Here is a 24,733-nt window from a genome sequence, read left to right as displayed (position 1 = left end):
GCTTTGCTCCTGCTACCTCTTGAGGAGAAAAAGCAGAACATGGGGCTTCCTTATAGCACCACAGACCAGCATCTCCACAAAGCACATTGTTTTCTGCACCTCGATGAACTAAAGCTTGAACTGTGAACACCTCACAAGGCAGAGGGATCTTCCACGCATGTGGCTTCATGCGCTGTTTTGGACCCTGCAGAAAGGAGGTGTCTGATCTGGGGCCAGCAGGGATGGAGCAAAGAGGGGTTGAATCACGGGTCTCTGAAAAACGATCTTGACTTCGGTTCTGTTTGATGACCCAAGAGAGAGGAAAGAGAGACATGTCTACTCCTCCTCCTTCTCCTGTGGTATTTCAGCAGATTCAAACCCTCACACACACCAAACCCATTACTTTGGCACCTCAAAGTTTTCTCCTAATTTTAGCTAACCGTGACCAACTATTTAGGAAGGCACCAGTTTCAAAGTTTTCAATATTTTGGAAAGATTGTTCAGCTCCTTTGCAATGAGCAGAAGAACCAGATGTTGGTTTCTTTGCTTCCCATTAAAACTGAGCTATGCTGCCTATTCTCTAGTCCTTGTCCCTGCAGCCTTCTGCAAGGCACCTAGTAAAGACATTTTGCATAATACTGCAATGTGCATATAGTCATTTTTATAAATTTGTAAGAGAGGTTAAACATGTAGTATCATTAATCAAGCAGAAACCTGTTTTCTTAAGGAGACAAGGAATTTATGGAGGAATGATTAGTTGGCCCGTGTGAAGCACAAGAGGACTCATGACTGGGGACTTGGAACAGGGTGAGGATAAGAACCATCTCTCAGATTTTTGGCTTTCCAGACTTAGGGAACAATACACCCAGAAACATGTTTGGAACACAAATTTCCAGATGGAACCTACATGCAATCTAGTCCATGGGTCTGGTTTTTGTATATTTGAAGTCTTGCTGTCAGGTAGTCCAACACAATGACGCAAATCCAGTGGGGATGTATTCGTACGAAACAGAGCACATAGGTTTAAATATAAACATCTGCGCACGCAAGCAGTGACGTGCAATAATGTTGGGGACAAGTGAACTTAGCGGTGCACAGATGCTATGTTGAAACCTTGACAGCAGGTGTTCGGATTATTCTGGCTTCAGACTGTTCAAAATGTTAATTAAGGACAAGAGTTCTCCCACTCCGAACTTGAGACTTACAAGCCAGATTTAAAATGAAATCATCAGTTACGTGGGGCATTATATGCCATATTTTCACCTGAAGTAATTAACTTCTAGGGAGAAGGAAGGCAGGAAGAAAAATATCCCTTGGCTCTATGTATTACTATTTTTTGTAACCAGATTGTCCTCCATTATATGATAAAGCAGAAATGTATGTAAGGAATCTTCCAGTTGCCAGTTGTCACTACATACACAGATGGTCTGAAATGATACCTTAACTCTTAGAAAAATATAAAAGGCAAGTATTTTTTCTGCCATTGAGCACTACTGAATGTAGGATATATTAACCTTAATAAGCCTGGCAAGTAAAAGCATGCATGCCCGTTCCTGGGCTAATCCATAATATAAAACTCAGTAGAATATTCCATGTTCCTGGCCAAGACCTTGGTGACAAGCACACAGATACATGTTACATACAGCAAATCAATAAGCATCTTCCCAAACTTTTAAAATTTCAGGTTTTGAAAGATACACAGCGAAACCCTGTTAAGCAGACCCTAGTGCCCAGACATCCTTAAAAAACCCCTGATCCATCCGCACCTTTGTAGCATTACGAAATGGATGTCAGTAAAGATGCTATGAAAGCCTGAATGTCTGCACAAGAATTTTAACACAAAATCTCCTTATGAGCCTTAGCTGGACTGAAGAGAAGAGGATCCCTGCATCTTGCAGTCCATCCACAAAACCTCCAGCTGCCTCCGTTAAGAATCACACGCTGAACCACGAAAAAACACATTCACATTTTATTTATTCAAGGCCTCGATCTCTCACTCTGCCTGAGTGCATTTTCCAGATCCATTCCTGACCGAGCTGAAGAGTATCTGCAGGACACAAACCTATCCATGCACCCATTGCGAAACACTTGTCCATGCCGGCTCTGGGCACTGAGCGAGACTCCTTCCCACTCATGCCTCCCTCCCGACCCCTCTCTGCTTTCTAGAACCTCAGCCCACTCACTTAACCCAGGCTGAAACAGGACAAACAGAAATTTCTTGGTTCTTGGCTGCTTCACTTAGGTTGACCCATATGCAGAAGATTAATCGAAACTGGATAAAATTTTACTCCAGCTTTCCCTTGGCTAATCTGTTGTACTGCAGCACAGTGGAGTTTGAATTGGTTTTGACTTAGCAAAGCAACATACTGTTCCTTGTTAGTGTCTGCCACAGCCAAAACCAGACTAAAATACTTATGGATTCTTTGTGCTATCCCCATTACTGTTCTCTCTCACAGGCTTCTTCAGGCATTTATATGCTTTCCCCAGCATTTATACAGGACATAACACAGAGATCTGGAGTTGAAGATCTCTATGTAGCAACTCAAAATGACCAGGAACATGACGCTCCTGCTCAGCATGGAAGTCCCTTCACGCAGCATTAGCCTCTCCTTGCTACTGCCATTTTAAGGATGGGTGTCTTTAAAGAGGTAGATGTCTATGCTCCCTAAAAGTAGGTGAAATGACTCCCACCCTAAGCCCTATATTCAGATTTCATATGGAAGGCAACCTTCAGATGTAAAATTTTCTCTCTGAAAGTCATCAAGAAATTTGCCAAGTACAACAACGTATGGTACCACCTTCATGGTATCACCTGTCCCAGGACACTGGCCGGGCTGCCGAGTGTGATGGTGGGGGACAGCAGAGACCGCTGGGTCTGGGTTCGGGTCTGGGCCAAGCTGGTGAGGTTTCACACCTTCCCCACAGCGGTTCCCCTGGGAATGTGGGAAACCAGGCAGCAGCCACGCAGAGGCAGGGCAGCTTGATAGTAGACAACATCTTATGTCAAAACATCGTGGCACTTTCATTCTAATGCTTCTGAGTGTTCAGCAGACAGAACGCCTACTAACAACTTAATCTGATCTTTCCCCTTCCCTGGGACACTGCTGCAGTGGACGGCAGGAGACACAACTCGTCCTTTAACTGTAGCAAGCAGGAATGACTACAGGGGCTTTGGGGGAAGACAGCCAAAGACAGGGAGGCTTCCTAATCTGCAGCTGGGCGCTTCTTGTATGAGGCAGTGCATGTGTCTATCAACACGTCTGTCAAGCTAACTTGTACCAACCATTTGTCTTGGTAGCTGCTAATTAAAACACACAGATCTTCGCTGTTGGCGTCCTTGTTGTTCATAAATTGCTGACAAAGCGATGGCATCAGCACCACTTCACGCAGACTGCACGTTCGGGGGCCTGACTCAATGGGGTGCTGAGCAGCGTTTGCCAAGGGCTTAGTGGCCTGCAGAATCAGGTGCATCACCACTGCCATGTCACTTAATGTGGGTGTTAGAGCTCCAGGACGTTTTGAGGAAATTCCCAAGAAATAAAAGGAATCTAGGATTGCAATGTAAGCAGCACCTGACAGGTATGTGTTTTATTTGCGTGTCCTCAAGGGAAGACAGCACTCCCTTTCTCCTGAAACATCAGTGTGTCTGTGTCGCTGGCAGTAAGCACAGCACAGCAGCTTTTTGATGGGGAATGACTCTCAAGTAGGTACAGAAAAGCCAAAGATCAATTAGACACATTTGAGCACTGGCAACCTTATAGTTAACAGCACGCAATAAAGAGCAGAGTATAGTAGCAGCTGGCTTGTAGCAGATGCAGACTTGTATTTTGAACAAAACTCAAGAGGAGCTCAGGAGTAATGCTGGTGTGTGCTGCAATCCCACAGCAGCACTGGGAGAGTCCACTGACAGGTATTTCCAACTGTTTTTTCTTCCTTCTTGTGATAGCTTCTTATCTCAAATTTTCATTTCTCCCACAGTTTTCCTGTGTTACTCCTTTGCATGGAAACACAATGGTACCAAGTGCTGAAAACACACTGCTCAGTTTCCTTCCAAGACATTAATTTCTTGGAAATAATTTTGTTATGAAGTTGAACAGTCCATAATGCAGCCTAGGTGTTTTGGCAGCAAGCTGATGTTAGCAAACATCATTATTTGTCTAGCTAGTTTACAGGGAAATAAATACAAAATCCCCAGGTGTTGCTTACAGTGTAGCCAACGTTTTTCATTCCATTCGTAAATACAACGTGCTGTTCAGCCCACACACCTATTTTATAGCTCTAATGAAAACTAGAGAGCCAAATTCACACATAATGGTGACCACACTGCCTTTCAACGCGCCTCTGTAAGAGACAGAGATTGATCAAACAGGTATTGCGCCAAGCATGCAAATGCAATATATGAAGAAACATGTCAAGAATTTTAATTGTACTAGACAGGAAAAACCCATAACCAAGAGAAAATAGATGGCCTATAAGAGCACACAGCTGGAATGATTTTATTCCCCACGGCACTGCTAAGAGGCCTCTTTATGGGTTTGGATTAGAAGGAGAAGTGCCTTTAGCCAGGCACAGCAGGGCAGGTTGGAGAGGGGCAGCTCCAAAGCCATAGACCTGAATGGCTCTTACAGCTCCTGAGTAAGTCAGCACAGGACACACAGATCTGATATTTTTTTGGATCTCACTATTACTGCCTGAAAACTGATGGAGTTATCAAGGTGTATCAACTATTTTCCATCTTTAGGGAGACTGTTGGTTTTAAATTTGTGGTTTGGATATACGAGCAATAATCCATTTATCACCCATGCCTTTTTCATTGCAAGAGACAGAAGCTACTGACAGAAGAGGGACCTGCTGGCAGCACGCAGGCACCTTGACAGCTCGTGAGCACCTTGACCTTCCTCTGCAATGGCAATACCCCCCCACACACATCAGCGTTCGTTTATTTATCGAGATTTCAATTCCCTGCCAACGGCCCCAGTACTCTGAGTGTGTACTGGAAAAGAAATGAAAGACAACAAAACCCTTACACAGGCAGTCCCTCCACACGCAGCCCTGACGCATGGGACTGAAGCCCCAACACAAACCCAGGACCCCCGAGGGTGCCGGGCTCTCTCAGGGCTCACCCCAGGAGAGGGCAGGCTCAGCCCTCTTCCACCTTACTGGCCATGGCAATTAAAAGGATCACCCCACATGAAATTTCTCGGCCTAAAATGAACAGCCACATGGGCACCGCCATTCAGTGGGGATTTAATTCCCCCAGGACGCATGCAGGCAAAATCCTCGTCTGATAAGTACAGCCAGATCAGTGAACTGGAAGCAACGTGCCTGACTTTTCCCCGGCTTTGTGAGTATCAGTGACCCGGTGACTTTTTATTAAGCCATATGATTACACGCTGCAGGCATACATGTGAAAGAATGCCCAGGGAGGGATGTGCCTTGGTGGCACCTGAAATCCCTCACTGGTCATTTACAAACCATAAAGAAAAGTTGACAAATTCCTAGAGCTTAGATTTTTTTTTGTTTGTTTTGTTAGGGGCTTAAGGTTTTGTGTGGATATAGCATACCACCAGGCTGATGCCAGACTTTTTTTTGTGCGTTATTATAGATGTGAACAATGGCCTGGATTTATCCAGAGATAAGGACTAAAATTATTCTGTCGGTGCAGTGTTAATGAACAAAAGCTATTCCTGAACTATCACAAAATTCCAAGACATGAGTTTTGCTTACCATGATCATGTTTGAACTGTTATTCATAGGCAGAAATAACCCTGTATTTTTTAAACCCTTTTCTGAAAAAGTTTTCTGTCTCAAAGTTTTCATGTTTGACTGTAAAATATTCATAAGGCTTTTATCAATTGTTACACTCCTAAAACTCCCCAGTCATATCCAATCAAAGGTGGAGAAATAATATATAGCTTCTCACTGTATAAAATACTATAAACAATATATAGTGAGAAAACAGTTATTAAATGTATCTAGTTCAGCTGCTCCCAAGCCACTCATCAGGGAAAAAAAAAATCATATTTTCCAAATATGTTTTTAAATCACGGGTTTTTTTTCCCTTCAGCTCTTTTTAGTATAGGAGATTTCATTACCATGTGGCAGGATGATTCATCCATTTCTGGTCCAGAAATTCCTAGATTTAATCCTTACACCTGGAATGATGCTCAGGAGCTAGGTTGTTATAACCACACAGAAGGGACATCCTGACCCAGTCCCTCTTGCATACCCTATGGAAGATACCTAAAAAAGTACCTGCCTTCCTTGATGGGCCCCCAAGTAATTTTTATCCCTCCTTTCCTGTTGTTGGAAAGCTGTTGACCTGCAGGATGTGAGGAAGACCAGAGGACCAGTGCCGCGGGGCACACTGGAGCTACCCGGAGGCACGAGGGACCATCCTCTACCTACGGCTCGACCCATGGCAGGGGAGCAGGAAGGTGAAGACGGGGAGGATCCTGACTCACAATCTAGACCATGGGGCTGACCGAGATAGGGACCTGCTGTGGAGGGCAGTCTTACAGCCTCCAATCGTGTCTGTGTTTGCCAAAGACAAAGGGTAATTATCTTACACAAGCTGTTTAGTCTTCTACGTATCTATAGTGTACTGGCCCTATCTTTTGATTCCTCGGGAGGTTTCTCTTCATCAGCAGGGCTTTCAGCTCATTTCTTCAAAGCCTGTTTTCTAAGACCTTACAAATGTGCTTCGTAACAGTTCAAAGACCACCCCCTTTGCTTTTAGATGTTCCATATTGTACCGTAGCTTCGAACTACGCAATGAATAACTTCACATTGAAACTTCTACATTAAGTACATTATTTAGTAAGGCGCAGGTCTTATGTTCTAAAAAATGAACATAAAGGAACAAAATTCACAATGATCCCTCTATTACCTGGGAATGCCACAAGTCAGGAAGATCAGATCTGCCACCTTGAAGTCCATTATTTCCCTTCAACACCCTTGCCTGTGGCTATGCCCAGAGCCCAGATCTCAGAGGGAAGAGTCAAAAACCTGCCATAAAGAGATCTCATCCTGCTATCTAGCATCCCAAAAGTGTGTAATATTGAAAAGCAAGTTTTGCCTTTTCCCCGTTCATTCTTTCCCAAAGTGGGGTACGTGTGGGGTGGTGCAAACCAATGACAGTGATTGATGAAAAGTGGCAATCTGGTAGAGGAAAACCAGTGGAGAGGCATAGCATGTTATCTGGAGCAGATAACTTCAAAGCAGCCTAAGCAACGACTGATGATGAAGTAATGGCGATAAGAAACACACGCTTCCTCACGTGCTTTCTCACTGCAGCTGTCCAGAGGCATTGCAGCTGAGCATCGCGCTTCTGGCAGCGTCCCTGCACATCTGTAGTATCCATTGAGAAGAAGTAAACAGCAACACTGAGCTGGAAAGAGCGCTTTCCTAAACCTCCCTGACACCCTGCAGCAAATTTGTCCCAAGCTCAAAAGAGGAAAAACGCTGGTGTGTATTTTCCTGGCATCTTGAAGTGGTCTGCATCTGTATTGATCGTTATTTAGTATGTTAGTGTGTTATGCTTAGTATGCTTGGCTTAATATGACAGGTTAATGTTCTGCTGACTAAAAACTAAAGTAGCATGATAAATTCTCCAGAATTAGCTTATCTGAGGAGGAGGGACAGAAAGATTCAGAAAAAGGGGAAGTGGTGCAGGACAGCATGTATTCAGTCATCTTTTTGAAAGCTTCTTCCCCAAAATAAGAATTGTTGGAGAAAGGCTTCCTCCCTCCCTCCCTCCACAGATCTCTTCCTTCCTTGAACCAAACTACAGGCTCCAGCAACAAGGCAGCTAATAATAAACTCTTCAGTGAACTCTAGGAAAGCAGTTTGGTCAAGGCTTTGCCTGCCAAGTGCTGACCAACACATGTTCCCAGCTGCCAGCAGTGACTCACTGCAAGCCCTGTTTTTTACAAACCAGTCGTGCTTCAGCCGTCTCCCCCTCAGAGCGTGTTTTGCTCCAAACAGGGCCTTGCACTTCCAAACAATGGAGTCAAAGGCACTTGAGTCCTGATCCTCCTACCATGTCTCATGTCAACGGGGTGTACAGGGACTACTCCGGTCACAATATATTAACACAACTGCTCTTACACCATGGCTCCTGAAACAAAAAGCCCACTGCTGCTTTTATCGCTGCCCACTCCAGCAGGCTGTACACGACAGTGCTGGTGTGTACAGCCAGCAGACAGGACAGGACTTTTTCAAAGTGACCTTTTATCAAGGGTTTAGGTAACAAAACTCAGTTCTTGCCTTGTGCTTCCCCTGTATTGCCTGCTCTTACCAATGAGGACACAGGGCCCAGAGGAGACACCAGTTGGGACAGCAGGCGTAACATTTCCTACTGGTCAGGCAGGAGCTTGAACTACTCGGCTGCATTTTGGCCCCAAGTACAACCTCTGGTGCTTCACTGGAAATGCTGACCCAGCTGGCCGGTGAATTTGGAGTTTTTAAGAGACCTGTGTGTCACCTTCCCGAATGGAGGAGCCTGGTGCCAGGTGAAACAGCCAGCGCTGCCAAAGGCACGTGGCTCCCAGTGCCTCCAGAGGTTGCTCAGAGGCTGCCTGGAAATGCAGCAGGGACTGCAGAAATGGGAACACACCAAGCTGGGTTTTCTGAGAGAGGGGAAATAACCCCTTTAGGGGCCACAAAAGCATGAGCATTTGCAGGCAAACAGCACGTATGCTGGTGCAGGGATGTATGGAAATCCGGTCAGCCTAGCTCCTCCCTGTGCTGCCCCACGATGCTGGGAGAGATGAGGAAGGGGGTATGGGAGGAAGTTTGGGCTCAGAAATAGTAGGGACAAAGAAGGTTGCTTGGATCAGGACACTACTGAATTACAGAGCTCCCACCAGTGCCAAAGCTATGGCTTCATGACCCCATTCCCCCTTTGGCCAAGGCACTTATTCTGTACTGCAGACCTCTGGGACGCCTCCCTGACCACAGCGATGTTTTTTTCATGAAGGAAAAGCAGGTTATGTTTGTTTCCTAAGGGTGGAACTACCCTGTCTCCTCCTTTTGTGGTGAAATCTCCTTCTCCTGCCACTGTCAGACTGCTGGCCCTCTCCTCCCTCCCCGCTGTCCCACCAAGCGCAACACTGCAACCATTTCTGGAAATGCTCAGATAAACCTTTCATTTCTACGGGGAGAAATAACTCACATTGGTAGCACCACATTACCCAGGAGAAAGAACGAAATGAAAGCAAGTTAACATGCAGAAATCCCATCATGTCACAACAGTGCACTCACTACGGGGATAGCAAGGATAGTGGGGTACCTGCTCCTTGCTAAAACCATTCACAGTTCACTGCAAGAACACGCTGACCAGGGCTAGCTAGGTAGTGGGCAACACGGAGGGAACCTATTTTTATAGGTGTTAATGAATCTGAAAATTTTTTACTCAGCTGGAAGTGACAGAAACGAACAATGAACATTTCTTCCCGTTTCTCAAGATTTTTTTTTCTTTTTTGCTATTCCAGGGCCTAATCCAGAAAAAAAAAAAAAAAAAAAGAAGAGTAGGAAAAAACCCTGCGTGCAGCCTTATGGCAGGACTTTCCAAGCCACAGATGCTGGCTCTGTGGTTGGTTGACCTATCCAAAATAAAGCTCAACAGCAGGGAGTGGTGGAGTAGTTCAGGGGGTAGAAGAGGTCATGCGAATGTGATCCCCACCTTCCAAACGCCGCATCTCCTTACACTGCCTCCCCCTGCTCCTTTTGGGATGGAGGGAATTGTTGACTTATTTTTTATTTTCAGCCTGCCTTTCCTATCCATTTGCCAAGTGGGGTTGTTGAAAGTGACTCTTATTGCAGCCACTTTCCCAGGAAAGAAAAAGTAAGGTGAACATTTATCCTGATGGCTTACACTTGAAAAGGCAACCAGCAGCTTGGATGATGAGCCCCTTTGGCTGCTCCAAGACAGCTGGCACAGTGGGAGCTCAGAGGCCACCACATCACCCCCCCCTGTGGCCGCAGCGACAGGAGTCAGCCTGCCCCAGGTGAAGCTGTCAGCTGCAGAGACTGAAACATCGAGGGACGTGTTGAGGGAAAGAGCACGAGAGACTTGAAAAGAGGAGCCTTGAAGGCTGCTAACCCCTGTGCAGAGATGTGTGGCACTGCCTTCTTCACATGAGAAGGTCATTTTCGGTGAACAAACATCAAAAAAGGGAAAGAAAGTAGAAAAGGGAAATAAAGTGGAAAAAGGAAAGAAAGTGACCAACCTCATTTTAATAAGAATACATTCATGCCATATATTTTTACTTCTTTTTTGAGAGGGGTGCACAGCATACGTCCTGGCTCAGCTGGCAGTACAACTTCGGCAAGTCTACAGGGGGTCCCATGCCACCGCTCTCGGGAACACCCACAAACCCCGCTGCACGTCGGGCTGTGGGCCGAAGGGCAGCCCAGCCGGGCGGAGGTGTGGACCTTTTTCACAGCCGGCACGTTCATTTCTGTTCGGGTGTGGGCTTCATTTTCATAACGCTAATGATCAAATAATGAAACCAACCGCTTCTTGTTCCTGGTCGGGGCTATTTCTGAAGCGTGACGTTTGCCAAGAGAATAAACCAAGTCTAAAAATCACACCTTCCTCTAGGCAGATATTAGACTGAAGGGCATAACGGGACCGTACCTGCCTGTTTTGATGCTGCCAGCAAGGGAGGTTTTCATAGCAAGTGTTTGACTTACCCTAAGCACTACGCAACAGTGAGCTGAAAGACCTGCTGCCACTTACCAAACCTCTTGTAGCCGAAGGACTGCACCTCCTCCTCCTCTGCAAAATCGTCTGGAGAAAGAAAGAAAGACACAGCAATAATTATCACTACTGGAAAAAGATGGGAAGAAGTTTTTGCAGGTGCACGTTCATGGATTAATGTACTTGAAAGTTTAATCGATTTGTAAGGCGTGTTACTGATTCTCCCCTCCATTTCTCATATCCCACCTCTGTCCCTGGGTAGAAAAGGCAGTTCAGAGCCTTTCCACCAACCAGGATCCCTAGCAGAAACCCAGACTACAAAAGGTTTATCACCTGGCAGCTATCCTGAGGCCTGCTTGGCCACCTAAGTATAGACCGGAGCAGACATGTCCCTCATCACAATGACAGCCACAATTGTCACCAGTGTGCTGCTTGGGCAGGCTTGCCCGGGCCATGGCACTTGCTCCAGCCTCTGCCTGTGCCGTCTGGGCAGTCGGGCTCGGATTATACATGCACCGGCTGGGCTGTTTGCACAAAGTGCTAAGCGTAGCTATGCTGAATAACGAGAGAGGAGTCAGAGGGGATGGCTGTCTGTCCAGCCACCGGAGCTGGTGGCACTAGCTTGGCCTGAAGAAGCAAGGTCCGATAAAAAAATGGGAAATAGTATGGACAAATTCAGAGGAGAAAAATGAAATCAACTGAAGCCCCTTTGTTCTCATCTTCGCCAGCTAGCATGAAGTAAAATGCTAATAATCACAATTGTATTTTGTCAGAAGCTTCATTTCTCTCCACTTCCTTCCAGCAGCAAGGCAAAAGGCTGGCATCAGCAGAAAAAAAATACACCCACGACTTCTTTAAAAAAAAAAAAAAGGATATATTTGCGTTCGTGTGTTCAGCCTCCTTCTACCATCGCAACTCCTCTTTCTGCTGAGTCAGGGAAGGCAAAAGCCCTGCCTTATCACCAGCGCCAGCCTTTGCAAAAGATGACCAACTGCCAGGGAGGGCAATAGCCAAGGCTGCTCATCTCCCACTTCCCTATTTCCCGGGGGGAGCAGAGGAGACCCATTTCCCCTCCCCCCCCCCCCCCCCCCCCGCCACCGTCTCACGTTGGGGAAGCCTCTGCAGGGCTCCCTTTAAAGACAACCTAGGACGGGGCTTCCCAAGCGGCGGCTGGTGGTCCGCAGCCCACCGCTGCGCTGGGGAACCGCATCGCCTGTGCCGTGTTTCCGAGCAGAGGCGCGCAGGCGAGCCGGCCTCCGCGCCGCAAAAAACACCCCTGGGGACTGACAGTAATCCCCGCTCTCCGAAACCCGGGTGCTGCTGGGCTTTTGCTTGCACTGCAGCAGCGGGGAGGCTGACAGCACCCTGGGGAGCTTCGGCGGGTGCTCAGCACCTTGTGCCACCCTTCCAGCACAGGGTGCTGAGGAAGCTCATTCACTTGCAACCTCTTTATCAAGACTTTCCCCCCCCGGGACGAGGGGAGAAGGAAACAGAAGCTCAAAGGCCAGTCAAGGGCTTCACCAGAAGGGAATATTTAATCAGTAGCGGTAGAAAAGCAAGCTCAAAGCAGGTAAGCAGACGTGATGGAGTGAGAGGCCTGTGCATCGTTAGACCTTTGTTGTCCACAGGCACATGAACAGGCTGCTCTGCATCATGAGACTGGGGGTAACTGGTCCCACAGCTAACTCAGGCCACAACAGAGCCTTAGGGGGATGAATTCAGAGGTGAAGTAAATAAAAAAAAATAAGGTCCTCATCCAGGCCCAGCAAAGTATGAACCATTTGAGTGTATGTCCAGCAACGAATCTGACCTGCACCTTCGTCTGACCTGAAAGGTGCCCTGCACTGAAGTCTGAGGGAGACATTGCCTGAAGCAGCAAAGGAGACCATGAAATACAACCTTCTGTGGAACTTCACTCTTTACTCAGACAGCACTTGTTACTAAAACAGCTCAAAACTCACATTCTTCACCAGACAACACAAACTGTGCTTGCTGCTAGAGGCGCTCCTGTTCATATCTTAAGCTCGACCCCCCCCCAGTTCAAAGGTGCTTTTACGAAATGGAAGAACCAGTGGACACTCCTTAGGCAAAACAAACACATCCTAGTTTTGAAGGCAGAAAGAATCCTTTAAAAAAAAAGAACCCAAGAAACCCTCACAATTGTACCAAATGTTACCTGCAGATAGGGTCACCCAACCAAACATGACGAATACTAATAAACCATAAACAGCCAACCTTCTCATCCCAGCAGGGAACTACTCAGGAAAAATCCTCCCCGCTTGCACAACAGATAAAATGCTGCCCCCAAAAAGATATCAGCTCCAGAGCCCTGAGCTTCCTGCCCTCTCTTGCTATCAGGGCTGTAACACAATCGTCTCCTTTGTTACTCAGGAGTGTAACCTGGCTTATCTGATCCGTATCTGGTGTGTGCAGCCAGGCTGTGTTTAAATCCTGCAGCTTCATCCTACGCCCCATCCCCAAGACCCTCCTCCCGGGCTGCTAGCCTCTTCCCTAGTCATTTGTTTTTTCATGCTTAGCCCAACGGCATTGCTCTCTGGCCACATCCCATTTATAATCCTATTTTTGTTTCTTTGGATTTTTTTGTATTTGCAACACACTATATATATGTTTTATATACATATATATATGTTTATATACACACTTGCATACTTTTAAAATATATATACTCTTTTAATATTTGCAACATTGCATACTGTGCTCCCTAGGGATGATTTGGGGTTTTTTTTTAGGCTTTGAATACTTTAAAATTATTCATTAATGTCCTAATTTTGAAGAGTGCTTGTGGCACTTGAAACAAAGAAGTGCAGACAGGCAAGGACAGTTTTGTCAATTGGTGACCTGGCTCCCTGGTCACTAAAATCTTAAACATCAGATAAAACCTTTTTTTAATCCTTGGGTGTTGATCTAGCAACAGGCAGCAATGTATTTTTTGGGGGAAGTCTATTAAAATTATTTAACAGACTAAGCTCAGCAGTCTTTCAGTCACAACTGCCACTTAGGCACTTTGCTCAAATCGTGTGCAAATACAATATTTTACAATACTAACTGCAATGTAACAAGTTCAAGGAAAATAAAGATGGGAAGAAGAAAGGAGTAAAAGAAGATTAGACTAAGAAACGAAGAGCACTGTGTCCTTTGGAAAAAGAGACTAGGATGGGCTGAAAGTCCTACTTCTGAAGAAGTCTGTGTTTGAAATATTAAAAATGAAGTTGACAAACAAGCCGATAAATTCAAGTCCCGAGGCAAAGCCATCTGCCCCAGCCTGTTCCTCCCATGCCTTCTGGGCAGCATTGTGCTCACTGGAGGCAGCAGAAACTTGGCCTCAGCTCCCTGTTCCAGTGCTGAAAATACTTAAGTTTTGTCAAGTTTTACAAAAATCTCAAAGCTTCATGATATTGTTGAATCAGGAAAATACAAGAGAACCTAAGTTTTCATTGAAGAGGAAACAGCTTTTCTAGAGAAAACTATGAAAATGTGATCTGTGATGAATTACAGAGGTTAAGAAAATACACACCAAGTAGGAAAGCAAATAGTAAGAAAACCTCCAGCATGTTTTTTATGCCTTATGCTTTTAAAGGCAGTATCAGAAATCAGAGTGGAAGAAATTAATGAGTTTTGAGCACTGGTGGCTGATGTTACAAAAGGAAATTTTGCATTTTTACATCAGCGGTGCCTGTACACTTGAGTGGGGCTGCAACTGGTGCAAAAGGGTTTTGTTTGACATTGTGAAAGTCCTAAGTTAGAAATATTTTTCTTTAGTTTAAACCCAACCCTTCTCAGTTACAAAGAGGACTGGAATGAATGCAATATTTACTTTATATACATACACATTTATATATAGGCAAGGCTTATTTTCCTGGGTGAAAAATAGGAAGTGTAGACTCCTTGAAGCAGACAATAAAGCAGAATCCATTGTTATGTCCCAGCTGGAAGAATTAACTCTTCAGTGCTGGAAAGACCAGCCATAATTTGGTTATAAGCTGCTCTACTGAGGTCTCAGCTGTGAGCTAAAAACTGAGGAATCCAGAATAAGACAGACGAAGAAACATGAAAAGCTGGTTAAAATGTGATTTCTTATTCCACTGACTTCTACGGAGCTCTGGCAGAAGGAAGGTCCATAAAAAAGGTGAACTTCGGGCAGAACAGAAACACATGTGAGCAACCAATTGTATTTAACCGCGTGGTGGAAGGACCACCGGAGATCTCCTGTTTCATCAGGTTTACAAGAGTCTCCTTGGAGGCTGTAACAGATTGTCGCACGGAGCTTACAGCAAACCGCTAAAAATGAGTGGCTCGCTGTAGCTGAGCAGCAGTACATCACATATTTTAGGGATTTGGTATAAAGTAAGACCTCTGGTCCAAAAAAAAAAAAGGCTTTGAGATATTTGGCAATATCCACACCCCACTGAGTACCAATGACAAATTCTGTTTGCCTTCCAGTTATAAATTATTACTGCAACACCTCTAATAAATACAGTTGTAGAGTTAAATAAGTTACAGTACAATGCTTCAAGGGAGTGGAAATTATAAAAAGGCAGTTCAGCTGGGGATTAACACAGCAAACAGAGGGAATTCATTTAATCTAAAACAAATTAGACTCTCATTTGATTAAGTTGCTAGAGGCAAAGCAAAAATCTGTGGAGTAGAACTGTGTAATTTCTAGTTCTTGTTCTTAAATCTTAAATAAATTAATCATGGACCACTTATGAGTCACTCTGAGGTCAAGCAAGAAAGAGCTGGCCTGGAGCCAAAAAGGATGCCAAATCTGCCCCGGGACTATATAGTGCCTATAACCACTGCACTGCTCGGTCCCTCTGCTGGACCAGCACCAAATCTGGGGAGCCTTTGGTGCAAGGTGATTTTAGGGAAATTGTTCCCATTTATCCCCCTCCTTTTGGGGGTGTCATTGTTGGCATATAGAAGGTGTTACAGAAAGCTGCTAATGTGCATGTCCAGCTGTCACCTTTGAACAGTGCACCCTGCTCAGCCATTTAAACGTAATTAACTAATGAAGCAAACTAGACCTCGGAACCATTAGAGATGTCGGGTCATATGGTGGCTGCAGACACATGGTATACAATAATTTCTAGAACTTTTGTGTGCAGTAAACATGGGTTTAAAGTCTTTGTTTAAAGACTTTGACTGAAAGCTTGAATTAAGAAAAGACACCAATATTCTATATTGCATTTCAAAACCTGGGGAAATCTATTTCAGGAAAGAATGAGGCATCTGGGCTGAAAGTTGTCATGCTGAGTTTCAACTCAGATTTTAGAAGTTCCTTTATAATCCCCCTGAAAATTCGATTCACAGTACATTAGAAGTTACGCCTAAGTAACATGCTGAGAACTCAGGACTATAAGACTAATTTTTAGCAACAATGAAACCCAGTGTAAGACTTTCCTTTAAAATAAATCTCTCTCTCGAAGAGCTTTAATAGTTAGGGCCCTGCCTTTCCCACTGACTTAATGGGAACTATGTAGTTATATCCCAGTGCAACTTTGTAAAATTCATTTTAATATTATCAAGAACAGATTTTTTTTGGTACCATTTGGAAAGACACTGTGCCCATTAGTCGAAAATGATGATATTCCTCTCTTTAACCCATAAACCAGCATGGATACAGAACTCTGCTCAGAACCACGTAACAAGTGCATCCAGGATCTGGCTGGAGGGACCACCTGCAGTGTCGAAAAGCTACTTCTGCCCGCTCTCTCCATCTCCGCCCTCTCAGGGAAAGGCAAAACTTGTCCGCTTGTGAGGTTTCTGTAATATTAACAACTGCTCAGACAGATGAGAACAGTGAACACCAACATATTTCTCATATCACATTTCAAAAGCTTTTTGAGCAGCCACCAGATTTATATGCATTTCTGGTCACTATTAACCGGTTCTGCATTCAAAGTGCTGACCTAGAGGTGAAACTGAGCCAGCAGAAGCACAGCAAGCAGCTGTGGCCTTCAGATGTTGATGACTTCATCAGTCTAATTGGTTTCCACTGGTTTTCGTAGCTTTTATTCTGGACAGTCTCCTGCTTGTGTTAACAGGCTGCTCATTCCCCTCTGTCTTCACAGATGCTTTGCTTCACTTGTCCTCCTCTTCTGCCTTTCTCCACTAGTTCCTCCTTGTAGCCCCTTCTCATATCCAAGTCTTTCTCTCTTTGCTTCTATTTTGCTAAGCCCTCCCTCATAAAAACCTACCCCACACTTAAACCCCTCCCCTATTGATGAGGCCTCAAGCTGACCCGTCACGCTCACAATGTCACTGTTGTCGGCTCTGTGTGTATCGTGCCCATCTTTTCCACCCCGTCCTTTGTCCGACTTGTCACGCAGTAATCTCCTTCGGATGGGGATTACAGGGATTCTGTATTGGCAGAGTACCTGGTCTTTAGAGGAGCCCTGGCACAGGTTCAGCTGAGGCAGTCCTGGAAGCAAGCCCACCTCCCAGCATCCCAAAGCATCCTTTGGGATGTTGTTTGAGCCTGAATTCCGGCAACGAGACTGAGGCTTTTTGCCATCTCTATCCTTTAGGCTGCTGATCTGGGAATTTCTCCACTTTCAGCATCACAAGAAACCAAGAGGCAAAGTCCCAGACCATAGATCCTCTCTCGACACTTACAATCTAAGGCTAGGACTGTGTCTCTCATCACCTAACACATACATAAAACAAAACAAAGAATCTTGACAAATGGGTGCATTTTAATATTCCGGTCTCAATCTACCCCCGCACTGCTATGCCTGAAAAATGTGAGAGCTCACATTAAGAATGCAGAAAAAGACAGGAGATTAAGAAATTCAGAGGTATAAGAGTGACGGCTCTAGTTTTGCTTTTTAGGCACAAAATGAAGACAGTAAATAGGAGTGTTTCTTGAACAAAACTTGTCAGCCCGTAAGTGCCGCAGAGCATTGCTACAGGACTGGGGTCAGGACCAGCTGCACGGTGCGGAGGGTCGACCTTAGAAGTTCGAATCATATCATATTTCAGTGTAATGACTTAAGAGCAAACCGATCTGTTCTCATTAGTGCACTGAAAAATCGTGACTCCCTGTCTGTATGTTAGAGGAGGCAATTAACAACAGCATTAAACCGGCATACACATTCCTAACGACACACATCTCTGTTACCTCCCATAACTCATCCACTTTGTTCCCCAGCCACGTCCCAGTCTTCACCTCAAATTTATGCACTGAAAGGGATTGCAGTTTTAGGTGGAAGCAGTGAAACTCCAAAGACAATTCATCTTAGGCTGCTCCCTCTCTCGTACAGAGCACACTCACACCGTTAGGAGGATCAGGTTCACTTTCAGTGCCTGGTAAAAAGCTCCTTTATTTTGCTTTCCAAGGGGGAGGGCTGGAAGGGGGGAATCTCTGTTCTGACACACAGAACCTCAGGATAAGGAACATTTTGTGAAGCTGAAGATAACTGGGCACACATCCTTCACAGCACTGAATTGCTTTCATCCTTGACATTTCTTCCAGCTCTCTTTCTCTATTTTACTCCGCTTTTCCTCTGCAAGGCCTGATCAGCTCTATCTCTCTGCAAGATTACCTTTCCCTCCCTATCTTGGCAGGCAAAGGTGTTTGAACCTCTGGGCACAATGGTCTTTGAGTGCGGATCTAAGCAAACAGTTCAGCGGTTCTGATAAAAAAAGGGCTCTGTTAGCCCTCAGCAGTAGTGAAATCAGTCTGGAATAAATTTATGTTATCCAAAGTAGGAGAAGAAAGAGCCACAAGAGATTTTAAACAACTCCTTTCTTCACAGGGATAGGTTTGCCGGTGCTATTCTTAGTCCGACGTGACTGGGAAAAGTAGAATATTGAAAGTGAAGATGAACAATTACAGCTTCTTACCGAAAATACTCCTGTCATAAATAGCTTATATGCTAATTCTGCTTAATATCCATTGCACTTGCAGAGTAATATTCCTATCTGTGCAATAACAGATTTCTTCCGTATTTTCACAGCTCTAACACTCTGCTTTCCTCTATGTCATTAATGAGAATACCCTTTGACACATGCTTGCACGATCGTTGTTCTCATCCATATGTTTAAAATCCGCTGTGCTACCAACCAATTCAGGTTACACACTGAGTGTATAGTAGCATTGCTTGGGATTTGTTCTGCATTGTATCACACATTTATTATAACAGCTCGTGCCTTTGAACTTCTGTGGTAGGGTCCTGTGACATGTCCAACACACACCACTCAGAGCTCCTGCATATGTTTCATGTTTATGTCACTATATTCATATAAGCTCTGTTATAACTGGACTAAGTAAAGGTTACTGGATCACTCCGCTTCCAGTCCTTGGTTTTCAGATGCTTTCTGGCTTCTGCAAAATGCTCTGGACTGGATTTTTTTTTACATTTGGAGTTTGAAGTCTCTATCCAGGGAAGACCTATTTGCAGATGACTGTTTATTTGATTTTGTGCATGCAAAGATTAGAGAGAGATACACTTCTCTCCGGTATTAGAAAATTAGAACATTTATTCCTTTATTCTTTAAAAAAAAATGGTGGCATCAAAACGGTTAGAGAGAAAGACAAAACCTGTCAACATGATATAAATACATTATTTATTTTAAGACTTTTCAAGACAGCTGAGAAAGAGCAACTGAATTTGCACGCACACTTAGCTTTTGCAAATGGAGGCTCTACCTGCAGGTTACATCCAGGCTCCAAGTTAAAGCACAGAAGGGATGATTTTAGCAATACGGGCTGACGTGTCATTAATTGTCTGCTAACGTGTGCACAGTATAAGGCAAACTTGAGGTAAACTGAACTGACATACCCCCTGAAAGCTCAATGTACGTTATATACTGAAAACTCTGTGCACAAAGCACATCGAGCTGCCTTTGAGGCAAACTGGTCACCACTAAGAAAGCTGGGTGTTCAGACTAGACCGTTCCTGAGGCAGTGATGGCTTCACCGATGTCAGTGGAGCACAACCAAGGACGAACCTGTCCCACTGTCTCACTCTGTGCATATTTTTCATTAAATGAGATGAACTGCGCAGGACAGGGTATTTGGTCACATTCCAGTCCTGAAGCACAAGACACCAGACGTTTCATCCTCCAGCACCATCGCTGTGGAAGCAGTACATAGCAAGGTGCCTGCAACAGCAGAAAGGAAGTGGAAGAAGGAGGAGGAGGAGGAGGAGGAGGAGGAGGAGGAAGAAGAGTGGAAAGAAGCAGCTGAGCTACCTTGGGTATCGTAATAAAGGGCTCCTCTGTCATCCTGGAGCAACAGTCCCAAAATGACCGCCTTGACTTTGTCATTGCCCCATTTTGGGCATCAGTGTTAAGTCAATATCCAAACAATATCCACACTTCAGATGAAAATACTTATCAACAGCACTACCATGACAGTAGTGATTAGAGATGCCGTTTAAAGTAATAATTACAAAATATATCACAGATATATAGGAAGAAGTTCTCTTTTAACAACTCTTGTCCCTGTCTTAAATTAGGACCAATGGTTTTGAACATATGGTGGTGTTTGACTATGAAGAAGCTGTTTTCATTTGTTTCCCAGGCAACAAATACTCCTTCATACCCCAATAAATAACTACAACTTGGAAGTGTAATTTGCTAAAGATACATCTGACCCTAAAGCAGTCAAGTCCCTTTATAAATCACATTAATTACTACTAAAAAGTATCACAGAGTTTGTGAGCTCAGTGTAGTTTGCTGGAAATAAAACTGCCAGCATATTAAACATAAACTTCAATTTGTTTTACTGATTTAAAACATAACACATTACGAATACCAGCAATGGAAAATATAATTTATTCCTTACAGATATTTAGTGATGTAATTATTTAGATATTCCTCCGATCTCCAGAGAGGGTAGATGCAGAGACAGCTGCAATCAACAGATCATTTTGTTGTTATTGAGAAAAATGTGTAACGACACCAAGTTCTACAGTCCTACAATTATCACCACCATCAAGATGAAAGAGAAAATAAGAAAAAAACAAGTTGGTGCCCAGAAAAGGAAATGACAGAGTCAAAATTTGGTTTGGCTCTCTGACTTCCATAACACTGGGAATGGCACTTGATGTGATGATTTGTCTAAAGTCTCTCCTTTCTCTTGTTATTCACAGTCATTTTAGGGGTTCTTCTTTGCGTGTTTTACTACTTATTTCTGTAACTCTGGAGGGGAAAGAAACAAGACAGCTGTGATGGCTCTTACGGAAACCGAATGGTAGGGACTAGCGACTCCCTCTTGCTGGAGCACGGGGCACCAATGTGTGCTCCCAGCAGGAGTAACATCTTCCCTCCAGATGCCACTTCTCCACTTTGCAAAGAAGGACAACGGAGGCAGAACGGAAGGAGATGCAAGTCACATTATATGTTATTGCCGTCCTTGGTCCTTCTCATCCCACCTCCCCCCAAAACCGGCACAGCCTCAGCCCCAACAAAAACAGAGCGTAAGGTTTTCAGTGATAACAGGCATGGGTTTATATTACTGGATCCCCATTGTTTTGGTTTGTTCCTGCCATTACACTTATGCTGATAATGACAAGCTGATGACAAAACTTTTGGCACGAGTACCCTATAAATAAAGAACACTGTAAATACATTATTTTTAATATGTTGCACGGCCCTGTAGAGGCACCATGTCACAGAGCCAGAAGTAACCTAAACAGTGTGTGGGCTTGCAAAAAAACTGTGGGCTTGTATAAATAAACCCCCCCAAAAAGCTTCTCCTCCCTTCAGGCAGCTACTCTGGCAAGTGAATAAATAATCACATCATTTGGTGTCCCAGACTCTGGAAACTAAGTGCAACTATCATGATGTTTACTGGCCTCCTGGCATCCGGAATCAAACTCTGCAATCCAAGCACAGGCACACTAGTGCCCAAAAGTAATTTTCTTACATGTATGTTTTTTTTCCTTCCACCCTTCCAGCTTACTTTTGCTGCTGAAGAAAAACGAGGTTCGACTCTCACAAACTCCCAACGACTTCCTAAACTTTCCATAACGTCCTCTGATGTTTTCATGGTAACTATTCCCCAGTGCGGGAAGTCTCTGCCTTTTGCTGTAAGGCTATCGATTCTCATAAACAGGCGGCTTTCTTGCAACCCCTCCAATACATCTTTACTACGCTACAGCTTAGCAATTTGGCAATCTGCTTCTTTATTTGATTCTGGAAGTGTATCATCTGATACTTCTCAGTCATAACTTTGTAGGATGGGGTCTACCAGTAGAAGTGGTATGTTTCACCCATTTTAACAAAAAAAGGGGGGAGAGGAAGAGAGAAAAAGGAAAAGAAACAAAGTTTCAGTTTTAACAGATGCAAAGCAAAGACCAAATATTTTCCAGTCGGTGGATGTTAAGGAGAAATATGCCAAATACATTTCACAAGCCAGTTAAGCCTCTACTGGCACCTAATCACTGCCAGATGTTTAGAAGCAACACCAAGAACATCGCACAACGCTGGCAAAACCAAACCCAAATAAATTAGGGAGAAATAGAAGTCGTTTTCTCGGGACGCCGGGGAGTTGAAACTTGGGTGCCGCGAGAAACCGTGCCGGGGAGGGCGCACCTGACGGGGGGGACACCCCGAGGGACACGGGCCGGGGCGGACACCCGAGGACAGCCCGCTCCCCGTCCCGGGACACACCGCCGCAAGGCACACCGAAGCGGCGACACCCGGGGGTGGCGGGGAGCTCCACGCTCCCGGCACCGGCCGCCCGCGTCCTGCCGGCGTCCTGCCCGCACCCGGCTTGCCCTGCCTGCAACCTGCCTGCACGCTGCCCTGCCTGCACCCTGCTCCCACCCCGCCCGAAATCTCCCTTACCTGCTCCCTGCCCGCCCCCTGCCCGCCCCGCCGGCATCCAGCCCTGCCGCTGCCCGCTGCCCGCTGCCCGCTGCCCGCTGCCCGCTGCCCGCTGCCGGTGCCCGCTGCCCGCTGCCCGCTGCCCGCTGCCGGTGCCCGCTGCCGGCGGCACACGTGCGGGCGGCGGAGCGGGCTCCCCGCTCCCGTCCCTACCTTTCATCTTGGCGCCGGGGCGGGTCGCATAGGACGGACGGGACGGGACGGGACGGGACGGGACGGGACGGGACGGGACGGGGCGCGGCGGGCGGGCGGGCGGGCGGCGCTCCCTGCCTACTGCCGGGCCATGCCGGGGGCCGGGCGCGCCCCCGCCGCGGGCCCTGCTGCGCACCCCCGGCCGCTGCCGCCGCCGCCGCCGCCGCCGCCGCCGCCGCCGCCACTCGCCGTCGCTCCTCGGCCGCCGGCGGCACCGCGCTCTCGCCGCCAGCCCCGCGCGGCCCGGCCCGGCCCCGCGGAGCCGCGGCCCGGGCCCCGCCTCCCTCCCTCCGCCCCGGGGAAGGGGCCGCGGTCGGGGCCGGGCGGTGGGGGGCGGGCTCGGGGCCCCGCCGGCGGCTGGGGACGGGGACGGGGACGGCGGGGCTGTCGCACGCCGCCCCGCGGGACCGTGGGCGGCAGGGTCTGCCCGTGGGGAGCTGCCCGGGACGGGGCCTACAGGGCGCCCCCCGGCGACCGGGGAGCTTGGGTGGGACGTGGTGCTGCCGGGAGGGAGAACGTCCTCCCCCTGCCCTCCCCGGGCGGGTGGCAGGCACGGGGGGCGTTTTGGCTAAAGCCGCCCTCGTGGGTGTTGCAGCTGTGGGGTACGTGTGTCACAGTGGGGTGCGTGTGTCACAGTGGGGTACGTGTGTCACAGTGGGGTGCGTGTGTCACACAGTGGGGTACATGCATCACAGTGGGGTACATGCATCACAGTGGGGTACGTGTGTCACAATGGGGTGCGTGTGTCACAGTGGGGTGCGTGTGTCACACAGTGGGGTACATGCATCACAGTGGGGTACATGTGTCACAGTGGGGTACGTGTGACACAGTGGGGTGCGTGCATCACAGTGGGGTAGGTGTGTCACAGCAGGGTGCGTGTGCCACAGTGGGGTATGTGCTGCACTATGGGATATGTGTGTCACAGGGGGGTACATGCCGCACGGCGGGGTACACCGGAGGAGAGATCCCAGAGCTGTGGGTGCGTATCCGCCGGCTGGGGAGAGGCTGCAGAACGTGCAAAGTTCACCCTGGAGCTGAGTGAAGGGCCACGAGTTGGGGTCAATGGGATTGCGCGCAGCACACGGGCTGAAGACTGTGTGTAAATATTTGTGGGATTAGGGAGATACAGGCCAGTCATCTTTTATTTCTCTAGTTGTGGAAGTTGCCAGGAATAATGGATTGTTTGCAGGCTCCCCTTTTGATTTTCTGAAAACCCACCCATTTTTAGGCTATTGAAGATGGTGGTAAGTGTTTACGACCCAGCTTCAATGATTAACATCAGTGCTGAGGAAGCAGAGCGAGAGCAACATGCACTGGTTCATTCTGGGGATGAACCAAGTAGAGGAGGCACCAGAGACACTTTCCCATTGCAGGGAGGAGATGCACACAGTTTTGCCTTTGCAATTATTGGTGTCACAATCTGTTGAATGAGGGGGTGCCCAAAAAAATGATTATGCTATGTGGTCTTTTCAGGGGGCCCACGGCTCCAATAAGGATCATAGCATACCGGAAAGGTCATGGTGCAGTATCACGGCATTAGTTTAACACCAGGTCAACAAGCATTGGAAACCTATCAGGTATGATCTCTCCTAGAGCAAGGAATGAAAGATTAAATCCACAGAAAATAATCACTGAAGAGAAAAAATTAGAAAACAGAAATTTTAATTCCTTCAGGTGGTCTGATGACTTGAGCCGACATCTGCCTCAGACTCGGAGGCAGTTCCTTCAGTTTGGGATTGCTGAAAATACTTGGATACCAGCTGCAGTAGCCATTTGCTGCTTTAAAGCAGGGCTCAGATATCAAAGAGACTTGACTCAGCTTTTAGTTTATGCTCTGGTAGTTGACTGGAATATCTATTTTTGGTACAAGTCGTGAGTAAAACACTTAAATCTGAATACAGTCGTTAGGTAATTACGGATGTCCTGTAGTGTTGTGTTGGATTAGGACAACAGCTCTTTCAGTGTTTATAAGATCAATTAATGCTTGCTCAGTTGTGTGGT

At 46.4% G+C, this 24,733-nt stretch overlaps 1 protein-coding gene across 1 annotated transcript in view; it reads right to left on the bottom strand.

Annotated features, from left to right (window-relative positions):
- The window catches only part of COLEC12 (collectin subfamily member 12), a 91,680-nt gene extending 68,980 nt beyond the window's left edge, over nt 1-22,700 (bottom strand). The window contains exon 1 of the mRNA XM_086472478.1: nt 22,502-22,700. Coding sequence (XP_086328604.1) covers nt 22,502-22,700 — 199 coding nt within the window. The remainder of the gene's footprint in view (nt 1-22,501) is intronic.
- Nucleotides 22,701-24,733: the final 2,033 nt, after the last annotated feature.

Source organism: Leptosomus discolor, chromosome 13, assembly GCF_034619465.1.
Source record: "Leptosomus discolor isolate bLepDis1 chromosome 13, bLepDis1.hap2, whole genome shotgun sequence".
Lineage (NCBI taxonomy): Eukaryota > Metazoa > Chordata > Aves > Leptosomiformes > Leptosomidae > Leptosomus > Leptosomus discolor.
The sequence above is the reverse complement of the archived record's forward strand: the minus strand, read 5'-3'. Positions and strand labels throughout refer to the sequence as shown.